The sequence below is a fragment of the Anomaloglossus baeobatrachus genome, chromosome 11 (genome assembly GCF_048569485.1).
Source record: "Anomaloglossus baeobatrachus isolate aAnoBae1 chromosome 11, aAnoBae1.hap1, whole genome shotgun sequence".
Taxonomy (NCBI): Eukaryota; Metazoa; Chordata; class Amphibia; order Anura; family Aromobatidae; genus Anomaloglossus; species Anomaloglossus baeobatrachus.
The window spans coordinates 8,302,099-8,322,674 of record NC_134363.1 but is presented as its reverse complement, the minus strand read 5'-3'; the positions used below and the strand labels follow the sequence as shown (position 1 = coordinate 8,322,674).

At 51.8% G+C, this 20,576-nt stretch overlaps 1 protein-coding gene across 1 annotated transcript in view; it reads left to right on the top strand.

The window, feature by feature from the left end:
* Positions 1-20,576, top strand: part of LOC142256808 (acidic phospholipase A2 homolog) — an 88,664-nt gene that overhangs the window by 39,558 nt on the left and 28,530 nt on the right. The window contains exon 2 of the mRNA XM_075328699.1: positions 19,711-19,765. Coding sequence (XP_075184814.1) covers positions 19,711-19,765 — 55 coding nt within the window. The remainder of the gene's footprint in view (positions 1-19,710; positions 19,766-20,576) is intronic.

Here is a 20,576-nt window from a genome sequence, read left to right as displayed (position 1 = left end):
AATAGGGACGCATCGCCTCGACCCTCACTGGCGTCCTCCCTGTTTCCAAAACCTTCCCCCGACTTTTCTTTCCCCCGTTGAAACACCTGGGCAAAGAGTGGGAAACCTCCACAACCGGAACACTCGTGTTTGAACTGACACGCTGCCCCAAACTTACATCGCCCCTCACTAAATTTCCAACACGCTCCTTCTTTTTTCCAGCCGAAGACCCGCCACTCGCACCCGGGCCCCTGGCACCCCCTCGAAAGGGCTGCGCCGGGGCCGTTATCAAACGCATCCACAGAGAAATATCTTTGTGTTCCTACCGGATGCCAGGCCGCATAGCCTTCCGTTGCCAGTTAGTAAACGTCCTCGGGATCAACCTACACCTCCCCCTTTTTTTTTTTTTTTTTTTAATCCTCCTTTTCTTTTAGAGTCACTTGGCTTCACTGTATCCAAGTTAAACTTTTCCAAGGGAAGCAGTGAAAAAATTTCCCCATACTCCCCTTTCCTTATCTACTCCCTCACCTCCTTTTTCAAATGCACCCCTAACGGACTCTCAAAGCACCCGTAACTTCGCTCCGTGCCCTATCATCCAAAAGCACAACCTCATCATCCTTTTCCACGTCCTCGCTAACCAACGCCACGGCCGCCGCGCCGTCCGCCTGACCCGCAATGACCGCCGGCACAACCTCCTAAGCCTCTACCTCGCGCAACGGTACCACCGGCAGCCACCCCGACCGTGGGACCCACCCACGCCCCCCGCCAGGGACCCAGGCCCGCTTCGACCTGACCGCTCAGCCGACAACCCCTGCAACACCCCTAGCAGCTGCCCCCAAAACTCCGCCCCGGGTAACCCCCGACTGACCGACCGCACTAAACCCCCGGCAAACCACTCCCCGCGGTGGAACCCCCGCCCCCGCTAACACTACCCACAACATTAAACATATTGGTTGCCCTCTCACCGGGCTGCCTCTGAACCGAATCCGGAGCAGCCGTACCGCGAACATCCTGCTGCCGTTCCATCCGTCCTACCGCCTCCTCCGGTCCTTCTTCCTCGCCCGAATAAGAAGAGCTGCTGAAGTCCGCTGGGGGGACCAGCGAGGGGACAGCCCGCACCTGGCGGCCGTCAACCCCCACGGTCACCGCATCCTGCTCCTCCGTGCGCCTCCTGCTTGTCCTCTTTTTCATGCCGCGGCGCGGCGTCCTGCCGCCGTCCTTCTTTGCTGCCCCCTCCTGCTGCACTGCTGTAAGCTCTGTAGCTCCTGGTGGTCCCCCTCCCTGCCGACTGCAGGAAGGCCGTGCCTCTCCGTCCGGATGCCGGGAACACCCCCCAGCCTGATCCCTGCTGGGAGGTACCGTAATAACTGACCGCCGCAACTGCCCTGCAGACTGCATGACCCTGCCACCAGCCCCCTCCGACTACCGCTCCGATCCGCGCCGCCCCTCCATCCATCCTCTCTCCCCTGCCGACTGCAGGGAGTCTCCCCGTCCGCTCCGTGGTGCCGGGCGCCACTCCCAGCCCGCACCTCACTGGGGGCTGCCGCTGCTCAGGTCCGTGGCCGTGCAGGCCGCGGACCGGAAGTAGGCCTCGCAGAAGCTCCGCCCACCCCCGGCCCGCAGGATCTCCGGCGAGGATTCCTCCCGGCGGCCAGAGACACGTCTGAAGGTGAGGTGCACTCCGCTGCCCCGGAGGGTCCCCGAAGGGGCTGCTAAATCTGTTTACTCCCCCCCCGCCGGGGGAGTAGCGCTCCGGCGGCACGCCCGCCGAGCGCGCAGCGCAGGTCCGGGCGCAGGAGAAGAGATAGCCGCTCCAGCCCTGCAGACGCGTCCTCGCCGATGTCCTCAGATGCCCCCCGCCCCAGCTCCAGCACCGCTGCTAAGTCCACCATTCTTCAGTCAGGGAGGCAGCAGCGCAGGGGGCACATGCTGTCTGTAGGTCAAAAGGGGCAGTGACCTCTGCACAGCCCCCTTTATACCCACCACACCAACCCTCACCCAATCACTTTTCCCGACTCTCCCACCAATCAGGCAGCCCCTATGTACCTCCAACCTTAGCACTTAACTCTTTCCTACCCTAACCCTCCCGATCGTCATGGGCCTGTTCACCCCTATGGGGCTCACTGCCCGTCTTATTTACAAAACACACAATATAGGATATCGGGCACTTACCTATCGATTTCATCCACTATGTCACTTCCTCGCACATATCCACACTGGCAGCCGTAGACGATAAAATGACTTCTCACTTTGTTCATTGTTTCTGACAGCATAATACTTAAAGTTTTGGGGTACAGCACTTTCCCTTTCACCGACACTAGAAGATAAAGCCATGGTCACCTTGTTGTGTGATATTGGGGCAGATATTCCACCTGTGCCGGGTGTAAATGTCTCCAGAGAATCTCAGGACTTACCGAGACTAAGGAGGAGCAGCAGAGAGGAGAGCATTGTGCCCCGGAGACAGACGGGGAAGATCCAGGAGAAGACCATCTGGAAGACCAGCAGATCCCACCGGGGATTATATCCTCCTGATATTCCCACCACTAGGGGGCGCTGCAGAGCGCTGTCTGCTATTGGTGCCCGGGGGCTTCTTACCTGATCGAGTGACAGTGTAGGGAAATATTAGCTCAGCGCCACATGTAGAGATGTAAGTAGAGATTTATTCCCACAAAGCTGAGGCTACAATTCTCTACAATTTCTTGTGCTGAAACATAACATTTCCTCCCACTGGGACTAAAGGGCCGCGGCCACCCCCTGATAACAGCCCGGAGCATCATCCTCCACCATCTGTACAGCGGGCACAATGCAGTCAGGGGGTAACGTCCTCCATCACCGAACCCAGACTCCTCCATCAAACGCAGAAGTGCGATCTGTTCCTGTACAGAACGCGTCCAAACTCCGGTGGTGCCAGCTTTAAACCAATCTATCAAGAGCCCAGAATTGTGCTTGGTGATGTACGGCTCAGCATTGTGCTTGGTGATGTACGGCTCAGCATTGTGCTTGGTGATGTACGGCTCGGCATTGTGCTTGGTGATGTATAGCTCGGCATTGTGCTTGGTGATGTATGGCTCAGCATTGTGCTTGGTGGTGTACGGCTCAGCATTGTGCTTGGTGATGTATGGCTCAGCATTGTGCTTGGTGATGTATGGCTCGGCATTGTGCTTGGTGATGTATGGCTCAGCATTGTGCTTGGTGATGTAGGGCTCGGCATTGTGCTTGGTGGTGTACGGCTCAGCATTGTGCTTGGTGATGTATGGCTCAGCATTGTGCTTGGTGATGTACGGCTCAGCATTGTGCTTGGTGATGTATGTCTCAGCATTGTGCTTGGTGATGTACGGCTCGGCATTGTGCTTGGTGATGTATGGCTCGGCATTCTGCTTGGTGATGTATGGCTCAGCATTGTGCTTGGTGATGTATGGCTCAGCATTGTGCTTGGTGATGTACAGCTCGGCATTGTGCTTGGTGATGTACGGCTCGGCATTCTGCTTGGTGATGTACGGCTCGGCATTGTGCTTGGTGATGTACGGCTCAGCATTGTGCTTGGTGATGTACGGCTCGGTATTGTGCTTGGTGATGTACGGCTCAACATTGTGCTTGGTGATGTACGGCTCGGCATTGTACTTGGTGATGTATGGCTCGGCATTGTGCTTGGTGATGTACGGCTCGGCATTGTGCTTGGTGATGTATGGCTCAGCATTGTGCTTGGTGATGTACGGCTCAGCATTGTGCTTGGTGATGTACGGCTCGGCATTGTGCTTGGTGATGTACGGCTCAGCATTGTGCTTGGTGACGTATGGCTCAGCATTGTGCTTGGTGATGTACGGCTCGGCATTGTGCTTGGTGATGTATGGCTCAGCATTGTGCTTGGTGATGTATGGCTCGGCATTGTGCTTGGTGATGTACGGCTCGGCATTGTGCTTGGTGATGTACAGCTCGGCATTGTGCTTGGTGATGTATGGCTTGGCATTGTGCTTGGTGATGTATGGCTTGGCATTGTGCTTGGTGATGTATGGCTTGGCATTGTGCTTGGTAATGTAGAGCTCGCCATTGTGCTTGGTGATGTACGGCTTGGCATTGTGCTTGGTGATGTATGGCTCAGCATTGTGCTTGGTGATGTACGGCTCGGCATTGTGCTTGGTGATGTATGGCTCGGCATTCTGCTTGGTGATGTATGGCTCAGCATTGTGCTTGGTGATGTACGGCTTGGCATTGTGCTTGGTGATGTACGGCTCCGCATTGTGCTTGGTGATGTACGGCTTGGCATTGTGCTTGGTGATGTACGGCTCTGCATTGTGCTTGGTGATGTACGGCTGCAGTTCCTTGGCCTTGAAGCTCCCAGCGAGTGCAGTGTATGTGCTGATGTCAACAGAGGAGGTCTGGACTCTGCAGTTGTGGGGTCAGCAGAGCGATGGGGACTTTTCTGTGTGCTGGGTGTAAGCAGGACCCTGTGTATGGTGCTGGATGTAAACAGGACCCTGTGCACTTTATAGACTATTGTAAAACCTAACGTATTAACATATAAGATCCACAATGAAGATTTTTCTCACGGAGGGTTGCCATTTTTTGGGAAAGTTAAGAAAGGGATTTATTTGCCTTAGGTCATATTAGAGAACTTTATTATTATTGTTCACTGTAATCTGAAGGTCTTCTAATTTTGGTTTCTATAATTTGTAGACAGCAGCACTACCACTAAGCCACTGCCCAGGCCGGGGAAGATAGGAGGATTTGGTAATCTTCAGCTGTAGCGCAGGCAGGGAACTCAGAAGCAAATTATACAGGAACATAGAGATACATCTGTACACAGCAGTGCAGCCTCCAACTCTTTATGTCTCTGTTTTTTTAGAGGTGAAGAAATAATCAGATTATTTTGATCCTATAAAAATACTAAAAAACATTAAAAAAAATTAATTTATTTCTAATGTTCTCTTTTTTTGTGCGCATCACTAAGACTTGAACTGATGACCTCTATAACTGCAGGCAGAAGCTAAACCTTGCAGCAGCAGTACAGCCTCTGCCTCTGTACGTAGATTATACAGGTACATACAGATACAACTGTACAGAGCAGTGCAGCCTCTAACTCCGTACGTAGATTATACAGGTACATAGAGATACAACTGTACAGAGCAGTGCAGCCTCCAACTCTATAAGCAGATTATACAGGAACATAGAGATACAACTGTACAGAGCAGTGCAGCCTCTAACTCCATAGGCAGATTATACAGGTACATAGAGATACAACTGTACAGAGCAGTGCAGCCTCTAACTCCATAGGCAGATTATACAGGTGCATAGAGATACAGAGTACAGAGCAGTGCAGCCTCTAACTCCATAGGCAGATTATACAGGTGCATAGAGATACAGAGTACAGAGCAGTGCAGTCTCTAACTCCATAGGCAGATTATACAGGTGCATAGAGATACAGAGTACAGAGCAGTGCAGTCTCTAACTCCATAGGCAGATTATACAGGTGCATAGAGATACAGAGTACAGAGCAGTGCAGCCTCTAACTCCATAGGCAGATTATACAGGTGCATAGAGATACAGAGTACAGAGCAGTGCAGTCTCTAACTCCATAGGCAGATTATACAGGTGCATAGAGATACAGAGTACAGAGCAGTGCAGCCTCTAACTCCATAGGCAGATTATACAGGTGCATAGAGATACAGAGTACAGAGCAGTGCAGCCTCTAACTCCATAGGCAGATTATACAGGTACATAGAGATACATCTGTACAGAGCAGTGCAGCCTCTGACTCCATGGACAGATTATACAGGTATATAGAGATACATCTGTACCTGTACAGAGCAGTGCAGCCTCTGACTCCATAGGCAGATTATAAAGGTACATAGAGATACAACGGTACCGAGCAGTGCAGCCTCTGACTCCATGGACAGATTATACAGGTACATAGAAATACATCTGTACAGAGCAGTTCAGCCTCTGACTCCGTAGGCAGATTATACAGGTACATAGAGATACATCTGTACAGAGCAGTGCAGCCTCCGAATCCATAGGCAGATTATACAGGTACTTAGAGATACAACTGTACAGAGCAGTGCAGCCTCTGACTCCATGGACAGATTATACAGGTACATAGAAATACATCTGTACAGAGCAGTGCAGCCTCTAACTCCGTAGGCAGATTATACAGGTACCTAGAGATACATCTTGTGAGGTAAATCCTGGGATATGAAGAGGAATTATGACTAGAAGTCATAATTGCTCTCATCACTCCCTGGCAGTGCCCCCCTCCCTTCTTGTGCTCAAATGTCCAGCATCTGTGAAGGTGTCACATCCCACTTACACCTCCAACAGCCATCTCCTCTGATATGGAGATGAGATGATGTGCGGACAATGGACACAGGATGGCTCCCTGCCGTCACCCTGTAACAAGAGTTGTATCTCATTAGCAAGGCTTGGAAGTAGCCAGACAGAACGACTCCAGTAAAAAATGGTTCATATCTCGCAAGCCATATCTCCGATAAATATGGCAACCATAAAAATGGTGTTTGCGCAGGCGGACGATGCTGGCACACCTTTTTTATGGAAGGGGGAGCTTGGGAAATACCCCAGGCGTGATATCAGCCATATGGGAACTCGTAGACAGGTCATGAGTCCCCTCGTTCTGTAGCTAAATTCATAACTGTCACAATGAGAGCATTGGCGTCCGCCTACGACGCTCCCAGGCAAAGTTATGGCCCATATTCCATGTTGTGAATTTGTCCATAACTCCAGCCAGGGGTGGAGCAGTGCTCCCTGTGAGGTCACTAAGGTAGGAGGGGACCTGGATTTGCCCAGGTTGATAACCCTGCTTCGGCCATTTTCCAAGGTTCTTCTCGCTGGGGGCACGTGTAGGAAACATCTGTGGGAGTTCCTGGAAACCTGGTCTACAGCGCCCCCCTGTGGCCAGACGCAACAAGGTAACTGATTGAACTGTGTATGCCTGTTTGTAACCCATGCTTTATCTGTAACTGTACTCTGACATATGTATATTCTGTAGATTCCCTATTGTATATATTGTAGTTCTAGTGTGCTTTAGGCTGATTAAAGTATATAATTAATCTTGAGCTGTTCTGTTATCTCGATCTCGAATCCCACGTCTGTGTGTTCGGCTAATAGTTACCGTGAAGCGGTTGGTGGCAGCGAGTTGTGCCAAGGATTATTGTGGGGAGGCCAGTGAGATTCGGGAAGATATTATATATTCCGCCCGCGGAGGTCGGGGGAATATATACCTTACTCTCACCGGGGACCCTTCAATAATCGGCATAAGTAGTATAGCGGCCTCCTTTCTTATTGTCGGGCAATTCCATAATTGGCCTGACTATAAGAGGGGCGCTAGAGAGCGCGTCACGTGCTCTGTCTGTCGGTCGGGAGGTATGAAGTAGGGGTGACCCCCACTTGTTACCCCCCGATTGTGACGTACTGGTAGCCAGCGCGAGGGATTTCTGAGTGACCCCCCCGGTGGTTTGTGACATATTGGTGGCAAGCGGTGGGATCGAGATAATAGTGTGTGTGAGTGTGAGACCCATACTCCCAGACACTAAAGACTGCCTGCAGCAGCTGTGGCTGCTGGGGTCTTCAGACCAGCTCAACACTAGAGTGTCAGAGTGCAGATACTGTAAGGTGTGTGGAGGCATCAGGTGTCAGTTCTGTGTCAGTGACCAAAGTCTGCAACAATGGCTGATAGCACCAGGAGCAAAGCCAAAGGAATGGCCGATGCTCAGGCCAGAGACGATGAGGAGGTTGTCCACGAGCCCTCCAGGAGCTCGACGCCAGAAAGCCGTTCTGCCGAGGACATTGCACAACCTGGCACTGCTGGACAAGATGAGGAGGAGCTCGCCCAAGGTTCCTCAACGAGCCAGATGCCAGCCCTCCGCTCTGCAATGGACAGTGAAGCACCAGGCTCCGCAGCGGGCCGCAGATCACCACGTGCCATTCCACCGAGCCTGGGAGGCTCGGATAGCCTTCTTCAAATGGCTATGGCCCTTCTCCAGGCTGGAGACCGGGATACCTACGAGATACTCATGGCAGAGCGCAGGGCAGAGCGGCAGGCAGCGCGTGAAGAGCGCCAGGCAGAGCGTGAGGCTGCGGAGCGACGGCAACAGGCAGACCGTGACCACCAGCTGCAGCTAGCTCAGCTCCGGCCCTCATCAGCCACACGTGACCTTCAAGACACCAAACTTCCAAAGGTCCGTGTTGAGGACTTCCCAGTGCTGGAGAAGGATGGAGACTTGGACTCTTTCTTGACTGCTTTTGAACGGACTTGCTTGCAGCACCATCTGAACAAGGACCAGTGGGCCAAATACCTGACCCCCCGTTTAAGGGGTAAGGCCCTGGATGTCCTTGGGGACTTGCCTGCTGAGGCAGATCAGGGCTACGACACCATCAAGCGGGCCCTGATCCAACAGTACAACCTCACCCCGGAGTCCTACCGCAAGAAGTTCCGGAGCCTACAGAAGGGACCAAAGGACTCCTGGGCTGACCACCGGCGGGCACTTGCCCGAGCTGCCGACCACTGGACCCAAGGCCTGCAGCTTTCCACCGGACCGGAGATCCTGGACTTGTTCATCACGGAGCAACTCTTGTGGAACTGCCCTGAGGATCTCCGCCAGTTCATCCGAGACCAGAAGCCAAAGGGGTCCACGGCTACAGCTGCCCTTGCCGATGACTACACCAACAACCGGGCCCCTGAGGCCAGGAGAGCGGCCACCAGCAGCACCTGGAGAGGGGGTAAGATGAATTCTGCGACTGCCCCACCTGCCCCTAGACTGCAGGGGGTGTCCCCCTCAACTCCCCTCTCCAGGCCCGTGGCGGAACCAAGACGGTGCCACCAGTGCAACCTACCTGGACACTTCAAGGCCATGTGCCCTCAGCGTCCCAAGGCCCCGGCTCCGTCCCCGTCCCAAGGGCCGCCCAAGGTGTATTGTGTGGGTGGGGGTGGTGGTAGGTCCCTGGACAGCTTCCAACCTGTCACCGTCGGCCAGTCTGTGACCATAGGACTGCGAGACAGCGCCTCGGAGGTGACTCTGGTGCGGCCTGAGATGGTGTCCCCCCAAGACTTGATCCCTGGAAAAACCCTCGCTGTCTCCGGGATTGGAGGCATTGACCCGGCGCTGCCTGTTGCTGACATTTATGTGGACTGGGGCGCAGGGCGAGGGGTGAGGGAGGTGGGGGTAACTGATCGGATCCCTGCAAACGTGCTACTTGGGACAGATTTGGGGCAAATAACCTCCCAGTTTGGCCCCGCCCCAAAGGCTGAACCTTCAGCCAGTGCTGACGTGCCTCCGGACAATGTTAATGTGTTATCTATGAATGATGTAAGGGAGGAGGGAGTGAACTCTGATATTTCTGCTTGCATAGACACCATAGACACACACTCAGCTGCAGCTGTGACAGGGGAGGGGGTCAGAGAAAGGTGTGACCATGCCTCTACAAGTAACCAGCCTGTGAGCTGGGATCTGTTGCCCTCTGCAGGGATAAGCAGAGAGCAGGGTGCTGCAGGGGGAGGACCAGTGTGTGGGGTGGGGGCTACCACAGCAAATGTGGGGTCCCCAGAGATTTCACAGCGGGGTTCTGTTGCTGCAGAGGGGGAACAGGCAGGTGAGATTGGGGCCGGTCCAGGAGCGGAAGTGCTCCCAGGTAAGATCTCGGTGCAGGGTTCCCCCACAACCGGGGTGTCAGGAAGCCAGGTAGGTCTGCCTGAACCGGCGACTTGGTCAGGAACGGAGGAGGAGCAGGCACGACCCACGGTCGCAGCGGCTGTGGCCGCTGTCACCCGCAGTGGGAGTGCTGGAAGCCAAGGGGCCTCCCGGAGGTCCGATAGCTCTTCCCCTTCTGACCAAGTGGCAGCCGAGTCAGGTGGAGGCCAGGACACAGGTCCCGGGGTACTGACCGAAGATGTGACAGTCTCGTCGATTCTGGCCACATCTGGTCAGGGGTTTCAGGCAGCGTTAGAAGCTGACGACAGCCTGAAAGCTCTAAAGGAGCAGGCGGCACAGCCTCCCTCGGACTCGGACCCGGAGCGAGTGGTCTGGGACCAAGGACGGCTGTACCGGGCCACGGTCCAGCAGGGTTCACCGGAGGCGTGGCCCAGGGACCGACAGTTGGTGGTACCCTATCCGTTCCGGACGGAGTTGTTGCGGATCGCACATGAGATTCCGATGGCCGGACACCTAGGGATCGCTAAGACCAAGGCCAGGTTAAACCAGCATTTCTACTGGCCAAAAATGGGGGCCGATGTGGCTGCCTACTGCCGTTCGTGTGAAACCTGTCAGAGAGTGGGGAAGGCGGGGCCACGCCCCAAAGCCCCACTGGTATCTCTGCCAATCATCGATGAGCCTTTCAGGAGGGTGGCTGTGGATCTGGTCGGCCCGCTGGCCATCCCCAGCAGCTCCGGGAAACGCTTCATACTGACGGTAGTGGACTATGCCACCCGGTACCCAGAAGCAGTGGCCTTGTCGTCCATTCGGGCTGACAAGGTGGCCACCGCATTGCTGGAGATTTTCTCCCGAGTGGGTTTTCCCCAGGAAATGCTCACTGACCGGGGGACCCAATTCATGTCCCAGCTGATGGAGGCCCTCTGTAAGCAAGTCCAGGTGCGACATCTGGTGGCCAGCCCGTACCATCCACAGACTAATGGCCTGTGCGAGCGGTTCAATGGCACCTTAAAGCAGATGCTTAAGATGTTGGTCGACTCCCATGGGCGTGACTGGGAGCGGTATCTCCCACACCTGTTATTTGCTTACCGGGAGGTTCCACAGGCCTCAACAGGATTCTCACCGTTTGAGCTCCTGTACGGGCGACGTGTGCGGGGCCCCCTGGCTCTGGTGAAAGAGGCTTGGGAAGGGGATTTGGCCACCCCTGGAGTGTCGGTTATCGAGTATGTCATGCGCTTCCGGGACAAAATGCAGGCCTTGACGCAACTGGTACACGACAATATGGCTCAAGCCCAGGCCGATCAGAAGCGTTGGTACGACCAGAACGCTTGTGAGAGGACCTACCAAGTGGGTCAAAAGGTGTGGGTACTGGTCCCCGTACCACAGGACAAGCTTCAGGCAGCCTGGGAAGGCCCATACCTCGTGTACCAGCAGCTCAACCCTGTAACGTACCTGGTCACCCTGGACCCCGCCCGTGGAAGGCGAAAGCCCTTCCATGTGAACATGATGAAGGCACATCATGAGCGGGAGGCATGTGCGCTCCCCGTGTGCAACCTGCCCGAGGAGGGAGAAGCGGAAACCCTCTTGGATATGCTAGCCCAGGTTAGGGCAGGCGGATCCATTGAGGATGTGGAGGTTGGCCACCAGCTCTTGGAGGACCAACGGTCCCAGCTGTGGGCCACCCTCCTCCCCTTCCGGGGGTTGTTTACCAACCAGCCCGGAAGGACTGACTTGGCTGTCCATCACGTGGACACTGGGGATCATCCCCCGATCCGGCGTTCAGCATATCGGGTCTCCCTGGAGGTGCAGCAACACATGCGCCAGGAGATTGACGAGATGCTGGAGCTGGGGGTGATCCAGGCATCCAACAGCGCTTGGGCCTCGCCTGTAGTCCTCGTCCCTAAGAAGGACCGAACCACTCGGTTCTGCGTGGACTACAGGGGGCTCAATGCTGTCACGGTCGCCGATGCGTACCCAATGCCACGCATCGATGACCTGCTCGATCAGTTGGCCGGGGCTCAGTACCTGACCATCATGGACCTGAGCCGGGGATATTGGCAGATCCCCCTGACTCGCAAGGCCAGGGAACGCTCTGCCTTTATTACCCCATTTGGACTGTACGAGTCCACGGTGATGCCATTCGGGATGAGGAATGCCCCTGCCACTTTCCAGCGGATGGTCAACACCCTGCTCAAGGGACTTGAAGGGTACGCGGCCGCGTACCTGGATGACATTGCCGTCTTCAGTCCCACCTGGGAGGACCACCTAGAGCATCTAGCACAGGTGCTCAGGCGGATCCACCGGGCAGGTTTGACCATCAAGCCGGGAAAGTGTCAGCTGGCCATGAGCGAGGTCCAGTACCTCGGTCACCGGGTAGGTGGGGGAACGCTGAAGCCCGAGCCTGAGAAAGTGGAGGCCATCGCATCCTGGCCCACCCCCAGGACCAAGAAGCAGGTGATGTCCTTCTTGGGGACCGCTGGGTACTATAGGAGGTTTGTTCCATGCTATAGTAGCCTGGCAAAGCCCTTGACGGACCTCACCAAGAAGAAGCTGCCCTCTGCAGTCGATTGGACAGTGGACTGCGAGACAGCCTTCCGGGCCCTAAAGGACGCCCTGTCCAGCCCGCCCGTGCTACAGGCAGCCGACTTCACGCGGCCGTTTGTAGTACAGACCGACGCCAGTGACTTCGGCCTCGGTGCGGTGCTCAGCCAGGTGGACTCTGCGAGCCAAGAGCACCCAGTCTTGTACCTGAGCAGGAAGCTGTTACCAAGGGAAGTGGCCTATTCTACAATGGAGAAGGAGTGCCTGGCCATAGTGTGGGCCCTGCAGCGTCTGCAACCCTATCTATACGGGCACCACTTCATCGTGGAGACGGACCACAATCCCCTCAGCTGGTTGCACACCGTCTCTGGGACGAATGGGCGATTGTTGCGATGGAGCCTTGCGCTCCAGCAATACGACTTCACCATTCGCCACAAAAGGGGCCGTGACCACGGTAACGCAGACGGGCTGTCCCGACAAGGAGAGGTCGCGGACGGGCGCACGGGGGAACACCGGAGTGTGCTGCCCCCTAGCGCCCTCAAAAGGGGGGAGGTGTGAGGTAAATCCTGGGATATGAAGAGGAATTATGACTAGAAGTCATAATTGCTCTCATCACTCCCTGGCAGTGCCCCCCTCCCTTCTTGTGCTCAAATGTCCAGCATCTGTGAAGGTGTCACATCCCACTTACACCTCCAACAGCCATCTCCTCTGATATGGAGATGAGATGATGTGCGGACAATGGACACAGGATGGCTCCCTGCCGTCACCCTGTAACAAGAGTTGTATCTCATTAGCAAGGCTTGGAAGTAGCCAGACAGAACGACTCCAGTAAAAAATGGTTCATATCTCGCAAGCCATATCTCCGATAAATATGGCAACCATAAAAATGGTGTTTGCGCAGGCGGACGATGCTGGCACACCTTTTTTATGGAAGGGGGAGCTTGGGAAATACCCCAGGCGTGATATCAGCCATATGGGAACTCGTAGACAGGTCATGAGTCCCCTCGTTCTGTAGCTAAATTCATAACTGTCACAATGAGAGCATTGGCGTCCGCCTACGACGCTCCCAGGCAAAGTTATGGCCCATATTCCATGTTGTGAATTTGTCCATAACTCCAGCCAGGGGTGGAGCAGTGCTCCCTGTGAGGTCACTAAGGTAGGAGGGGACCTGGATTTGCCCAGGTTGATAACCCTGCTTCGGCCATTTTCCAAGGTTCTTCTCGCTGGGGGCACGTGTAGGAAACATCTGTGGGAGTTCCTGGAAACCTGGTCTACAGCGCCCCCCTGTGGCCAGACGCAACAAGGTAACTGATTGAACTGTGTATGCCTGTTTGTAACCCATGCTTTATCTGTAACTGTACTCTGACATATGTATATTCTGTAGATCCCCTATTGTATATATTGTAGTTCTAGTGTGCTTTAGGCTGATTAAAGTATATAATTAATCTTGAGCTGTTCTGTTATCTCGATCTCGAATCCCACGTCTGTGTGTTCGGCTAATAGTTACCGTGAAGCGGTTGGTGGCAGCGAGTTGTGCCAAGGATTATTGTGGGGAGGCCAGTGAGATTCGGGAAGATATTATATATTCCGCCCGCGGAGGTCGGGGGAATATATACCTTACTCTCACCGGGGACCCTTCAATAATCGGCATAAGTAGTATAGCGGCCTCCTTTCTTATTGTCGGGCAATTCCATAATTGGCCTGACTATAAGAGGGGCGCTAGAGAGCGCGTCACGTGCTCTGTCTGTCGGTCGGGAGGTATGAAGTAGGGGTGACCCCCACTTGTTACCCCCCGATTGTGACGTACTGGTAGCCAGCGCGAGGGATTTCTGAGTGACCCCCCCGGTGGTTTGTGACACATCTGTATAGAGCAGTGTATTTTTATGTCTCTGTTTTATAGAGGTGAAGAAATAATCAGATTGTTTTAATCCTATAAAAATACTAAAAAGCAGTAAAAAAAATTAATTTATTTCTAATGTTCTCTTTTTTTTTGTGAGCATCACTAAGACTTGAACTGACGACCTCTATAATTGCAGGCAGCAGCTTAACCTTGCTAGAAACTAGACCAGATGAGGCAGAAGCTGGTGCAGTCCAGAAGATGCTGGTACTAAAGGTCACAGGCAGGCGGTAGGAGCTTGCAGGGACTGGAGAACATAGGATGGTCTCAGGGGAAAACAAGGCAGAACATAGATAGAGTCACAGACCAATACGGAATGCAGGTTAGAGCACAGGAACCTGACAACTAGCATGGGCAGACTTACTACAGGGATACGTTGAAGAGGCACCGCCCAATGGGGGGGGTGCCTTATATATAAATTACCTGAGGGGCAATAAGGAGCAACTTCTGGATTGAGTCACACTGGCCCTTTATGAAAAGGGGGGAGCAGTGCGGCCCCGTCCTATGTGCATGTGCGGGCCACGGGAGCTAGAGGACAGGCTGCCCAGCAAGGAGGAGAGAGTGTGAGTGACAACAGAGGTGTGGGAGAGACCCGGAGGCTGTGGGGCGGGACAGGAGGAATGGGAACCAGAGAGGTGAGTGAACCATGGCGTTGGCACTCCCAAGTCACCATCACAGAATCTAGGGCCCATAACTTGTGACCTACAAGGATCTGAACTGTGCTGCAGTGACAAGTTAAGAATCCGGGATGGACAGATCGGGCCGCATTGTATGGACGGGTTTTCTGTAAGTGTCCAGATATCTGTGTTTTGTATGAACTGCACCAGTAACATCATTTGGGAAAAGTTTGATCTCTTTTCTTTACTTGTAGAACTGGGACCAACATCCTCAATCCCATAAATCACACAGGCGCAGAACCCAGATGTAAACAGCACCTGAGAAAATTGCACCTACCAACAGCATCCGTGTAACAGAGATGGCTCCAAGTCATTTTATTATATACAAATTAAATATTAAGCGTGTCAAAAGACATGTACACAACATCTAGAGGATTATTACATTACACTAAACAATATTTGTTGCAAACAGAGCACTAAGTTGCAGGCTGTATTGCAGCTAAGGACAAGAAATGAGTGAACAAGGTTGTGTTTTGTTCCTTAAGTGTGTTTTGTCTTAAACGGTTATTCTCAGAATCACTTTAATTTTTCATAAAGGACAGGAAATCCAAACTTGTTTTTATACTGACTAAGTCCAACATAAAATTTCGTTCTTGTATCTTTTGAGTCTCCTTTCATCTCTATCTGTCCCTCGGAACATCCAACGTTACATACCTGAGTGGGTCGTCCTATTTTTACACTACTAAGATTAGATTTTCCAGCAGCACCTGCTTCTCCTCAGTGCTGCAGACCCCTGTCCCTTTCTCCATCTGTTCCATCCTCGCCCAACCAGTCTGACTGAGTTATGATCAAATTTATACTTCTGAGTAGTGATGGGTGGACTCGCAGATACCTGAGATCGATAGGTCTAACCGGGTTAAATCCCTTCTTTCCCTGTTTCGGGCCCGGAATTGATCCTGGATATCTGGCAATACTCCTGTCCCCAAATAAGTTTATGAGCACCAGAATTCCGTACTTAAAAATGGTGGGAGAAGGAATAGGGGGATAGGAGCAGGTGCGTTATACTTACCGAGTCTCACGTGAGGCTGTAGCGCTACTTCTGGTGCTGCTCATTAGCTTCATGCATATGCACTGCATCCCCCACCCACCGGCAGTCTTGGCATCTGTGATTGGTTGCAGTCAGAATGTGTCCCCAGCCTGAGTAGCATGTCTGATTGCTTACAATGACAGACCCTGTCTGTGTCCCCATAAGGTCCCAAGATGATCCCAGCTCTGCTACATCCTGAAGTCGCAGCATACAGGTACAGGGCATGACCGCACTTTGCGGCTTTAGGCAGAGACTGACAGATGCAGCTGTGAGCGGTGACATCACTCACTTTATCTGCGGTCACAGCTGGAGGTTCCCACAATCCCTCACCTGTGACTGCAGGTAAGATGATCTCAGTTGATCTCATTGAGCTCAGTGACCTCACCGCAGGTGTACTGAGTTCAATCAGACCTGCATTTCCTGGCAGAAAGCTGCATTGTTGCCAAGAGATGCAGATATGATGGTGAAATTTATACACCAAATTCCTGCACCAGTACTGCATCTCCAGGCTAAAAAAACCCGCATCAAAACGGGTTTTGATGCTTTTTTGCCAGAAGATGGAGAAATGGTGCAGGAATTTGGTGTATAAATTTCAGAACCAAATTTGCCTCTCTTAGAAAAAAAAAGCACCAAAACTGTTTTGATGCTGTTTCTCTGCAGTTTTCTGCCAGGAGAAGCAAATTTGGTGCTGAAATGTCTGTACCAAATTTGCATCTCCTGGCAGAAAACTGCCCCAAGATGGCATTAGAATAGTTTTTGTGCTTTTTTTGAGATGCAGCTTTGGTGCGGAAATTTATACACCAAATTCCTGCACCAAATCTGCATCTGCATGAGGTAATAAAATCTAAACCACTCCCTTCTCTCCTATCAGCCAAGAAGGCAGAGATGAAGACACTCACTGAAGCATGTAGAGTGGAAAAGGGTAGTATGGCCAAAGTGTATATAGGCAGCAGATATTTCCTAATAATATGTATAAAGGCAGCAGATCTTTCCTAATGTTACATGAGAAAGCTATAAAGACCGCAGAGAGTGTATGAGCCTGGATGAGGCATTTTCTGTTATCAAATAAGCCTGGCAAAGTGAAGATAAAACTCACACCTGAGCTGACACTAATGAAGCCAGAGGAAATTCTCACACAGGTGAAGCAGACAAGGAAGCAGCGAAGAGGCCTAAAGTTGAGTGTCACATATGATGAGCAGACCCATGAAGACTTTAGATAAAATTCAGTTTGGGACCCGGACTTGACCTGAACCCCAATGGATGTCACAAATTGGGCAGATTGTGTCTGCCCCACAAGCTGCTAGCCATAAACAGAATAATTCCAGGGGACTATGAGCGGAGTTTTTCCATTTTTATGGGGGGGTGCACACTACATCTGGTCATGCTATGGTTACTCCCAGTGTGCGCCATTCAAACACTACAAGGGGCTCTCACTGGGCTGAGCAATAAGCATGCCAAAGCACAACGATGCTCATGTGAGTGGTTTGCATATGTAAAACACCAGAACATTATTTGTAAAGTCTATATATGGTACGTACACTGAACCTTGGGTTATCTCATCTCTTATGCGCCAGTATATCCTGAGAGACTGTGCTGTATTGATTTCTTGAGCGCTTGTAAAGCAAATCTTACTAATTTGGAGTTCAAATGTCCTAGAAGGAATGTATTTTGCTCACACTGAGGCCCTCCTCTACATGTCTTGCAGGGTGTATTGCAGTCTCTCCTAATTTTTTGGCGGCCCCTGCACTTAGTGCATAGGCTTTCCCACTCTAGGAGTCCCACTCCTTAAAAATGGGAAAAAAGTTTTCTGAGGCTTTCCTCTATGTGTCTTCCAGAGTGTATTGCAATCCCTCCTTTTAATTTTTGGCAGCCCTTGAACTTAATGCATAGGCTTTATGAGTCTTAGAGTCCCACTACCTAACACTTTTAACAGAATGTGTATGAGGCTCTCCTTTATGTCTAATATGGGGTGTATTGACTAAATTCAGTGTAAACATCAGAAAAGAATGATACAAGGATTTATATTTATTGTGGATTTCTTTTATTCCTGGGAAATCCTTTTGTTTGGAGGCAGCAGCTGTATGAGCAGTGAGGGCCGAGCTCTTCAGGTTGTGGCATTAGGGCTGATTACAGGGCATTATAGATATCGCAGGATGGACGTTCCCCCGTACATGGAATTATCAAACCGTACTTTTTATTTTGTGTAGCGCCTGGTCCCGCCAGATCCCGAGAGGGGCTGCCCAGCCCCAGCATGGTCCCCACGTGCACTCCCGGTCCCAGCCCCCAGCACCGATGTCCTTCCTCTTACCGGTCCCATGGCTGTGCAGGCTCTGCTCCTGGTTCGGGTCCTGCTGTGCGTCCTGTTCACTCCCGGGTCGGGCGCCCTGCTCCAGGAGCTGCTGCAGCCTCTTCCTGTCTCCCGTCCACACACAGATCTGCAGTAAGTGATTCTAGGCTGCGCACGAGGCCACGCCCCCTTTCTTAAAGCGGTAGCGCCCCATTGTCTGGAAGTGACCTCAGAGGTCACCTGTTACCATATGGGTATTTAGGTTCACCTCCCCTGGCAGCAGGCACTCGAGCAATGCTCCTACTAGTGCATTGCTAGTGTCCAGGCCCCTGTGTACTACCGTTTGTATCTGTGCATCATCTCCGGTGCCACAACCGTGTTCTGCCTGCTGCGGACGTCACACCCGTGCTACACCTGGCCGTACAGAGACTCCTACTATCGGTTCCTGGCTACCGTGCATCTAGCCTCTTTGAAGAGGCACCACACAGTCCCTGTATAGAGGTTCGCTGCTGGTCGTCTTCTCAGGGGAGTCCGGTGCACGGTCCAGTGGGTCCACCTCCGGACGTTCGCCGCTCCTCGGTGAGCATAACATTTTGCTTTGAATATTCGTGGCTCATGAAACACATCACGGCTTTCCGGTCGCACTCACAGGTTTCTCTGGCACAGCCGGACTCCTCATCATCTGTAGGTATAACAGAAACCTGTGTCATTTATCACCGGGATTGCTAACTTCACTTTTTATTTTTTAATGACAACTCATCCAAAACCACGGGCAGACAATATTTTTTTTAACAAATTAAAAAATCCTAATAAATCATTAACATGATAAGCAATACATATCTACAGCCTAGTATTTTGATATGAGACATCATCTGCATTCACTTCAAATTGTAAAATGTTGGCAATTATAGCAAACATAATCTGTTTAACGTATTTTTCGGATTATAAAAAGCACTTTTCCTCCCAAAAATTTGAGAGGAAAATGAGGGGTACATCTTATAGTCCGAATGTAACTTACTGGGAGGCAGAGGAGAGGGGTAGCAGGAGGTAGCAGCGATGCTGCGGGTGCTGTGCTGCTGGCACTGCAGGAGCTGTGCTGTGCTGCTGGGGCAGCGGGCACTGTGCTGTGCTGCTGGGCTGTGGGTGGTGAGGCACTGGCAGGGACCACCTTGAAAATGGAGGGGGTGCGGGGTTCAAATAATGGCACCCAGAGTTGGCGCATGCGCAGATGGAGCTCTTGGCGCAAGATCTCAACTGCGCATGCGCTGCCTCCTGCCCAATAATCTCCCAGCATCGGACTTAAAGAAAATGGTGCTCGGAGGTGGCGCATGCACAGATGAGATCTTGGCTTGTCATTGAGCTGACAGATCAATGTGCTCAAGCGACGACTCTGGGTACCATTTCTTTGAAGCTCGCACTGCCAACAGTTTCTGGATCTTGCCTGCCTGACTCACAGCGCCTGCAGCAAGAATCTGGGACACCGCTACACCGCTCTTGGCAGTGCCCTACTCTACCCCCGCCCCTGCCTCCTGTGACCGTGACCCTGCTCCACCACCGGTTACACCCCTCCCCGGTAAGACATCACCAGATTGTGGAACTTTCTTCAGCTTCAAAAAAACCACAGATGCCTTAATTTTTTTTTACAGACATGGCAAAGAAGTATTTTTACGGACCGTCCTGGAATTTCTGGATGGTTGACAGGTATGTTTATCACATATGACAGATCTGAGCCTGTGATATGAGACAAAGCAATTGTAATAGTGACAGTGACTGGAACAGATGAGCTAGAAGTAACTTTCTGGTGTAACTAAATTTTTTGATTAATTTTTACAGCAATTATCATCACTCTCCCCATTGGGGCTCACAATCTAAATTCCCTTTCTGTATGTCTTTGGTGTGTTGGTAGAAACCCACACAAACACGAGGAGAACATACAAACTCCTTGCAGATGTTGTCCTTGGTGGGATTTAGACCCAAAGCAATAGTGCAAACCACTGAGCCACTGTGCTGCCCCTAATATCTAATATTACCTTAGCTGATGGTTTGCTACAATGTGTTCAGTCTGGGCACTCCTCTGGGAGTAAATATGCTAAATTTCAGACTAATATACTTAAAAGGAATTTCCTAGCAGGATTTCACACACCAAACTGTTTATATGTGCAGGACATTCATTCAAAGAAAGGTCAAGCAATACCTTTACTTGGCCAATCTGTTCCTCCTTTACTGAGAAATAGGGATCTATAATGTGCAACTTCCAACTTTCCAACTGTAGATTCTTCTGTTCTCTAAGAAAAAAGTCTAAGTGCAAATACAAGTGAAGCCAATAATTCCTTTATTCATCACTAGATTCAGAATTCATCACCAGAATAACCATCAGTACATGAATAAAGCACCAGAATCACAAACAGTACATGGATACAGAACCAAAACCACCATCAGACCTATCCTTTTTTTTTCTAACAAGCCTAACTTCTTCCCTACTCTGTAACCCTCTTTCTCACTAATCTTTACT